This window comes from Chlamydomonas reinhardtii, chromosome 10 (assembly GCF_000002595.2).
Source record: "Chlamydomonas reinhardtii strain CC-503 cw92 mt+ chromosome 10, whole genome shotgun sequence".
Taxonomy (NCBI): domain Eukaryota; kingdom Viridiplantae; phylum Chlorophyta; class Chlorophyceae; order Chlamydomonadales; family Chlamydomonadaceae; genus Chlamydomonas; species Chlamydomonas reinhardtii.
In genome coordinates, this window is record NC_057013.1 from 6,235,350 (window position 1) to 6,242,823 (window position 7,474).

Consider the following 7,474-nt stretch of genomic DNA (forward strand, 5'->3'; position numbering starts at 1 on the left):
TGTCCAGCGCTCGACCATGACATCTCCTCTGCATTTGTATACTTGCAAGCTTGGCTTCACTGCATTGTACCTGAGTTCTGCCTTACGTGACTCCAGGCCTTGCCACATTCGCATTCTCCTACTTGCACACGTCAGAAATTTGGAATCCCGCTTCCTTTGCGCGCCACGACGATGCACACGCTAGCTCCTCGAGGTTGTGTCGGCAATATCGCGTCCTTGCGTAGCGCGTGCCGGCGGCAACAGTTGGCAGCATGCAGCCCAGTCGCGCCTCGACCACACGCCCCGGCAAGCCACCTGTGGCTCGGTGCCCGCCCAGCCCCCAGCCGGGCGGTGCAAGCGCGCATCTTTGATGGCCTAAAGAACCTATTTCCAGGCGGCGGTCCTAAGAATCAGGAGCCGGAGAAGCAGTTGCTGTCGGAGGAGGAGGACGGCGAGGAGGAGGACGAGGGGGCTGAGATGAAGCGGCTGGACTCGGAGGGCGGCGGCCTGGCGGAGGGGCAAGGCGTTTTCGGGCCGCTGGTGCGAGGCGGCGGAGCGTTGATGTGGATGTGAACCCCCTAGCATGGCAGCTAGAGCTAAAGTGTGAGGGCCTGCCCACCCGGAAGCTATGCAACCCGACCCTCCGCATGTGCTCATTGACAGTGGCACCCCCCACACCACACCTCATGCATACCCACCTCTGTGCACCTGCTGCGCCAACTCCGGTATCTTCTCGAGCTCCAAGCCACCCACCTAAACCAATGCCATACATCACAAAACATCTTCAGGCCGTGCTGCTTGTGGGCTTCATGGCGGAGGAGGTGGAGCGGTTCCGCAAGTTCATGATCGACATGGAGGCGGACATGGTCAAGGTGTGTGTATGTGTCGGCAGCGTTGATGGCGGTGTGTTGACGGAAACCCAACGGATCGGGATGATCAGCTGTCGATGTGTAGGATGCGGGCGGCACCATGCGCCGCCCTCACCGCCACGCCAATCATTCCTGCACGCCCTCACACCCACGCTCGTGAGCACGTCAGCCCTCCTTGTTACCTCCCTCGGCCCCGCAGATTGTCCCCGCCTCCCCAGCCATGATGGCGGGAACCCTGGGCAGCGCACTGGAGGCCGACTTCCCACAGTATGAGCAGGTGCGCGCGTGCGCGCATGTTTGTTAGGGCAGCGCAGGGCAACGGGAACACGTGCATGAGATGAAGCTGGGTGAGTGTTTTGCGGTGTTGCCGGCGGGTGGGCACGGGCTTGCCAACATTCACCCACCTGGGGTGCATCGATGTGCGTTGCGGAACTAATGCGTACGTGCATAGCAGGCTTCCTTGCCCTCGCGCTGTGTGGCTGGGCACAACCGTCCGCAGCCCGCCGTGCCCTGAACATGTAAACCCGTGCCCATATGGGTGCGGCCCCGTCACGTGTCATCGACGCCTTGTGGCGCCGGCTGCCTGCCCCTGTTGCACCTGCCCACAGCCGCCGCTGGGCACCCGGCGCACGGTGTTCCTGTCGGGCATGGTCGGCGCGGAGATCATGGAGGTCATCGCCGCCTACAAGGATGAGGGTGCGTGTGCGATGACGGGGCGGCAGCTGGCGCGTAAGCATGACACAGGGCTTGCGCCCTTCCGTCAGAGGTGGCAGGGCGCCAGGGCCGGGCAGGCGCTTGCGCGGCTGCGTAACGGATGCCGTGTGTTTGTCGCCTTGTCTAGCTTGTTGCCAGCTGAGGTCCTGCGCGGCCGGCTGGCCGCCGCGGCCGTGTCCCGTGCGTGCAGGCATGCCGCCCACGGTGTGGGCCGCCGCGGTGCCCAACAACTGGGGCCGGGTGGTGCGGGAGCTGGTGGAGGAGGTGCACGCCGACAATGCGGTCATGGTGAGGGGCGGCCTGGCGGCGTGGTGTGGATGCAGTGCGGGGGCACTGGGGCGGGGTCCGCCCGAGGGTCGGGGCGGGGAGGGGCGGGGTCGGCATGAGGGATTGGGGCAGTTGAGCAGTCCCACAGCGCTCTACCGCCACCAATGATGGACTATATGGGACTGTTTCGGCCTGTCGGGTGTGTGTTTCGGCCTGTCGGGTGTGTGTTTCATGGTCTGGGTTGCTTGTCGGGTACCTGACATTCTGTGCTGGCTGGCCCGACTTACATGCAGCGGCAACGTGCCCAGGAGGCCCAGGCGCGCAAGGCGCTGGAGCAGCAGCAGGACGAGTGAAGTTGTTGCAAGGGTGTCCTTGTACGCCTGAATTCCCTGAAATATTGCGGGTTTGGCTGGCTTGGCGTGTGCCGGCAGGTGCTCGTGAAGTCGTGAACGTTACATGACTAGGGGCGTCGGAAACTGAGGTGACTGGGCTGCTTCAGTGCTGTTGACATACGTGTCTGGGTGTGCGATGGAACAGTGTTAAGGCAGGTTAATGAAGTCCCAGATCCCAGCAAATGGCAAACAATTCGCAACGGCAGTGCAGGAGCGCGCGGCTGCGTCAGGGCTGTTGACATACGAGTCTGCGTGGGTGTGTCAGGGTGTGTAAACGCGAAATAGGCTCCACTGAAAGCATGAGAGAAGCCCTGGTGCTGCTACAATGCTCATGCGGTACCTCTGCGTACCGTGCAATTGCAATAGGGAGTGCGGAAGTCGGGCAGGCTCATGCGGGCGCCTCGCTAGCTCTGAATCCCGCGCGCGTCACTACATTGGTCTCTTCTACAGCAGCACTTATTACGCATATACTCATATACATGGCTGTCCCTTGTGTCGTAACGCGTCCGGAGCCCACTGACCCTCCCCCCTCCCGTAACGAAGCGCATCACACCGCCCCGCCAGCACGCAGCCCCAACAGCATCCACACGGCACTGCGCGTCCAAGCCACAAACGGTACGTGTACAGCTTGCAACAAACATCAAGTCATCATCCAGAAAGAATGCCAACCTGCTAAGGCCTACTATGCAAACGGTGAAACCGCTCCCAAGCTGTCGCACATGGTGCGCACGTGCCCGTTCTCATCACCGTGCAATGCCTCCCAGCCGCAATGACGGCACCACTCCTCGCGGCCCGGCAGGGGCTGCCTGCACTTTGCCTCCCACCTCCTTGGCGCCCTCCTCCCGCTGCGGCACCTGCAGCACCAGCTTGCCGCCCTTCCCGCCGCCCGCCTCCGCCTCGGCCTCTGCCGGGTAGCGCTGCCGCGCCGACAGCGGCGGCTGCTCCGCCGGCAGCGTCACGCCCGCGACCGCCTGCTGCAGCCCCTGCAGCGAGGGCGTGCGGGGCGAGCGCACCGTCAGCGCGCCGCCGCCGTGGGGCGCCAGGGTGATGCTGCCGCTGGAGCCGCGCTGCCGTGACGTCAGCGGGCTGCCAGTCTGCGCCGCGGCGGAGCGCGACGGAGACAGGGGCGAGCCCAATGCGCCGCCGATGACCGTGACGCCGCCGGTGCTCGTGGAGGCCTGCGCCGGCTGCTGGCTGGACAGGCGGGACAGCAGGAGTGAGGGCACGGACGGGCCCGAGGCGGAAGCGGGGGGCTTGGCGCTGCCTGAGGGTGCCCGCGGCGGCGTTCCAGCGGTCTTGGCAGCCCCAATGGCCTGCGCGAGCATGTTGGCTGCGGCCGCCGCGGCGCCGTACGGGATGTGGGAGGAGCTGCGCGCCTGTGACCGCGTCAACTGCTGCTGCTGCTGCTGCTGCACCGGCCGCGCGGGCGAGGGCTGCCGCAACTGCAGAGCGCCGTCCACCGAAGTCCGCATGTTGAGCTGTGCCGCGCCGCCACCGCCGCCGCCGCCTCCACCGCTGCTGCGTGGGCCCCGAGCCGTCATGAAGCCAGGGCTGGCGGTGGGCGCGGCGGTCAGCTGCTGGCTGGCTGGGCGCACGGGTGAGAGCGCAGCTGTAGCTGCCTGGCCTCCGTACCGGTCACGTGCGGTCATGGAACCGATGCGCGTCGGCGTCCGCGTCCCGTTGGGTTGCTGTTGCTGCGGCTGCTGTGCGGGCAGTTGCGTGGGCAGCTTGATGGAAGCGGGGCGGCTGGCCGTTGGCCCGCTCGCGCCAGCGGCTGCGGTCTTGCTACTGATGGCCGCGTCGCCAATCCGCTGGCACAGGTCTCGAGCAGCCTGCACAGCCGCTCGTGGAGGCGTCGCGGAGCGGGAGCCGGGCCGGCTCTGACCAGCTGCTGGAGGCTGCGCCAGCCGCGGGTCGTAGTCCGCGGAGAAGTCGACCAGCAGGAGCCGGTCAGCAAGCTCAAGCGCATCCTCCATGCTGCGCTGTAGCTTTGTAAATGCATCTGAAAGCCGAGGAGTCAGGCGATACACAGCCGCAGCAGCTGTTGATGGAACCGGAAGGTGCACCACAGATGCCAGCACAGGGGCCAGTGCGCCACCATCTGGCCTTCGGCGAGAGCGCCTTTGTCGTTTTCCTCCTCGTGAACGCCGTGCTGCTTTCGCGGGACTGCTCGTCTGAGCTACCTCCTGCTGGCGTGTTGCAGGCTCCGTCCTGCGACCCAAGAGTCGGGAGCCGTCCATATTATGTGAAGTAATGCGTTCAGTGCTGGCTTATGCAATATTAAATCATGGCCGGAAACGCCGACACAAACGACAGCTTTAGGGCCAACAGCTGCTGGTTCTGCGCGCTAGCTGCTATTCATGAAGACAGTACCGCATGAAATCGCAGTAGAGGTTTTGAAATATTGCTGGCACACCGTGTATCAGCTTGAGGCTGGCGCGGAGTCGCGATTGGAACTCACTGTTCCTGAACTCTAGGCGCGCAAGTGAGCGCTCACCAAAATATATCTGCGGGCTAATAAGATTCCAGGTTCACAACGTGACATATTTTGTTGCCCTGGCCCAACTTTGCCCTTCGTAGTGCGTTTCGGTCCCCGACACCCTTTCGACGCTGTCGTCGTCCCCGCCCGTGCGCCGACCATCTCACCTGCGCCGCCACACGGGCTCTTGCAGCAAAATCGTTGCTGAGCGTTCAGTCAGTTGAGGTTGCCCGCCGCGCCGCCGTCGTCAGCATCAGCAGCAACAGCAACAGCAGCAGCAGCAGCAGCTGGTGGCGCGGCGACCGGGGCCACGGGCTTGACCATGAGCTTCATGCGCTGTATGCCCACGAAGGGTCCAAGGAACGCCAGGATCAGGGGGTGCTGCCGCGCAATGGTGAAGCCAGCACTCTCGTACAGCTTGGCGGCTGTCTCGTCCTGTGAGCGAGCGGGATTGAAGGGCAGTCAGGGCACCCGCATGAAGACATCCAGCTAATACCGTACTTGACAACTGATTGAGCCGAGTCAACCCAGCGTCACTACTCGCCCTCCTCACTCACTTCGACCTGGGGCCTCTGCTCTCTAGCTGCATGCAGCCACAGTCCACGCGCTGGCAGCCACGCCTTTTGCATCGTGCTCCGCCGGTGCCCTATCCAAAGCTGCATCGGCGACGCCCCCGGCCAGCACCCTGCGGCGCACCCCCTTCCACCCTCCACTCTCACCGGCACTCCTCCGCCCCTACAGCCTCGCCCCCACCCTACAGCCTCGCCCCCACCCTGCCCCCACCCTGCCCTGTCCAGCCCCACCGCCGCCAGCTCACCACGAATCTCAGGTGCAGGAACATGCGCTGCTCGCCCTGCACGCCCGCCGCCACCTGCTCAGCCGCCTCCAGCAGCCGCGACGCCACGCCCTTGCGCCGGAACACCGGGCTCACGGCCATGTTGGTCAGGTAGGCGCAGCGCTGCGGGGTGGGTGGGGTGCGAGGTGGGGTGAGGGGTTACATTCACAAGTAGTTGAGGAGAAGCGCAGTTGTAGCGCCATGAATTCGCTTCCAGTGGGCGCGGGGAAGAAACGCTTCATAGCATTCTCGTCTAGGAACACCAGCTGCTTGTCATACGTGACTAGAGGCATGGCTAGCACTGCTGCGGCCTTGGGCCAGGCGCGAAGTGCGTGTGTGTTCGGAGAGCGCAAAGGGAGAGGGGATGTGTTCCAGCAGCACAAGGGAAGCGCCGTGACCGTGTTTCAAGAGGGTGTGAGGCGGAAACGAATGGGCATGCGGTAATGCGGTCAGAAGCTAGCGCGCGTCCGGAAGCCCACAACGCCCTGCCAACCACCATCCGCCATCCGCGCTCACCGCAGGCGCGTCCAGGAAGGGCTGCGAGGAGCGGGTGCTCGGGTTGAAGCTGACCTCGGCCGTGCCGATAACACGTGCCCGACTGCCGCTCAGCACCGCGCCTGGGCCCACGCCGTTGCCATCGCCTCCGGCGCCCCCAGCACCATCCGTGCTGTCCGCCCCCTGACCCTTACCCTGCTCCTCCCGCCCTGCCGTGGCCGCTCCCGGCACCGGCGCCGGCGCGTACGGCTGCAGCACCGCCACTAGGACCAGGGCCTTGGGCGGCAGCGCCTGGTGCTCCCGCAGGTAGGCGGCGATGTTGCGGCGCACGTAGGCGGCGTAGGGCGCCAGGTAGGACACCGCCGTCACGAAGCTGTGGGGAGGAGGACGAGAAGGAGCACGAAGCAAGTGGTTGTGGCCGTGTAAGCAAGTAAGGGGAGCAGCAGGGCATTGGATTTACGTGGTGCATGGGTGGGGTGGCCGGTGCCAAGCCCCCAGTAACTGTGGGGCGCAAGGCTGTGGGCGCCCGGCGGTGGCGCAAGCAAAGCCGATGGATAGCACCCTCAACGGCATCGTTCGGCCCTAGTTTCCAGCATGGCATTGACGGCCAGGTTTTGTGGCTGATCTTCCATGGTTCCCATGTGCGCTCCCACCCTCAATCCTGCTTGGCTGGGAGTCTGGGGCCAAACACGGCCACAGCGTTTCGCTCCGTCAGAGCCCCAATGCCCCCAGGCGTGTCCCCACCTTGTCGCCAGCAGCTCTGATGTCTGCTCAATGTAGGGCACTGTCAGTGGTTGGATGACCACACGCCCCTCGGGAAGGTCAAACTACGAGCGCGCACAGCAGGGGGAGGGGGCGGCGTCGCACCACCAAACCAAGCGCACCAACGGGACGCACAGGATTGGAGTAGGGTCTGGGCCCCGCGCAAGCCAGCATGTGCCCCGCTTAGAGTTCCTGAGGTTCTTACTTCTCTCTTGAAGTTGAGCATCTCTGCGGCCTTAGCATCCTGTGCGGCGTCGAAGCCAGCGGGGCAAGGAACCGGCAGGTGACTCGACGGGTGGTGGGCAGGTGGTGGGGAATCCAAGGTGTAGGTTGGGCGATAAGAGGCCGACAGCTTGCTAAATGAGATCTGGTTCACAAACCTGCTTCGTGAAGGTTGGAGCGGGGGCGCTGTCAGCTCGCACTCGCAGCGCATGCCTCGGCCAGGTTTGCACTCTGGCGCTATGGCCTAGCCTGGCCTTGTATGTTGTGCTTGTAGCATGTAGCGTAATATTTACGGGGATAACTCTACTAGACCGCGCCTGGCTGCCATGGTGGACGCGAGCATGCTGCGGAGCGGACTTCAACACCATATTGCAGCTGTGTAAAAAAATAGAGATCACACCATGTACTGTATGCCGGTTTCCTGAGGGACGAGTTGTGTTCAGGTTGTGTGTTCGCCCCG

The 7,474-nt window shown here is 64.2% G+C and overlaps 3 protein-coding genes across 3 annotated transcripts; 1 reads left to right on the forward strand and 2 right to left on the reverse strand.

The window, feature by feature from the left end:
• The first annotated feature begins 31 nt into the window (after positions 1 to 31).
• CHLRE_10g464650v5 (uncharacterized protein) lies at positions 32 to 2,722 on the forward strand. Its single transcript, XM_001698389.2, has 6 exons — positions 32 to 519; positions 768 to 851; positions 1,048 to 1,125; positions 1,457 to 1,544; positions 1,753 to 1,850; positions 2,123 to 2,722. The coding sequence occupies exons 1-6, from the start codon at positions 172 to 174 to the stop codon at positions 2,180 to 2,182; spliced, it is 756 nt and encodes a 251-aa protein (XP_001698441.1). The 5' UTR covers positions 32 to 171; the 3' UTR covers positions 2,183 to 2,722.
• A 3-nt stretch (positions 2,723 to 2,725) lies between these two features.
• Positions 2,726 to 4,581, reverse strand: CHLRE_10g464700v5 (uncharacterized protein). The gene has a single exon (XM_001698572.3). It carries the CDS (start codon positions 4,195 to 4,197, stop codon positions 2,965 to 2,967), a length of 1,233 nt encoding a protein of 410 aa, XP_001698624.1. The 5' UTR covers positions 4,198 to 4,581; the 3' UTR covers positions 2,726 to 2,964.
• Positions 4,582 to 4,735: 154 nt separating this feature from the next.
• On the reverse strand, positions 4,736 to 7,436 carry CHLRE_10g464750v5 (uncharacterized protein). The gene is made up of 6 exons (XM_001698573.3): positions 7,173 to 7,436; positions 6,998 to 7,036; positions 6,775 to 6,857; positions 6,052 to 6,403; positions 5,518 to 5,658; positions 4,736 to 5,135 (listed from the first exon to the last, which is right to left on the reverse strand). The coding sequence occupies exons 2-6, from the start codon at positions 7,016 to 7,018 to the stop codon at positions 4,917 to 4,919; spliced, it is 816 nt and encodes a 271-aa protein (XP_001698625.1). The 5' UTR covers positions 7,019 to 7,036; positions 7,173 to 7,436; the 3' UTR covers positions 4,736 to 4,916.
• Positions 7,437 to 7,474: the final 38 nt, after the last annotated feature.

Bases quoted from the DNA above. Each gene is read 5' to 3' on its own strand.
- CHLRE_10g464750v5 (XM_001698573.3), bottom strand. From the start codon at position 7,018: ATGCTCAACTTCAAGAGAGAA. The intron at 6,404-6,774 runs GTGGGGACACGC...TCCTCCCCACAG, and splicing joins TCAGAGCTGCTGGCGACAAG to CTTCGTGACGGCGGTGTCCT. The intron at 5,136-5,517 runs GTGAGCTGGCGG...GCTCGCTCACAG, and splicing joins TCCTGCACCTGAGATTCGTG to GACGAGACAGCCGCCAAGCT.
- CHLRE_10g464650v5 (XM_001698389.2), top strand. From the start codon at position 172: ATGCACACGCTAGCTCCTCGAGGTTGTGTCGGCAATATCGCGTCCTTG. The intron at 520-767 runs GTGCGAGGCGGC...AAACATCTTCAG, and splicing joins AAGGCGTTTTCGGGCCGCTG to GCCGTGCTGCTTGTGGGCTT. The intron at 1,545-1,752 runs GTGCGTGTGCGA...CCGTGCGTGCAG, and splicing joins CGCCGCCTACAAGGATGAGG to GCATGCCGCCCACGGTGTGG.
- CHLRE_10g464700v5 (XM_001698572.3), bottom strand. From the start codon at position 4,197: ATGGAGGATGCGCTTGAGCTTGCTGACCGGCTCCTGCTGGTCGACTTC.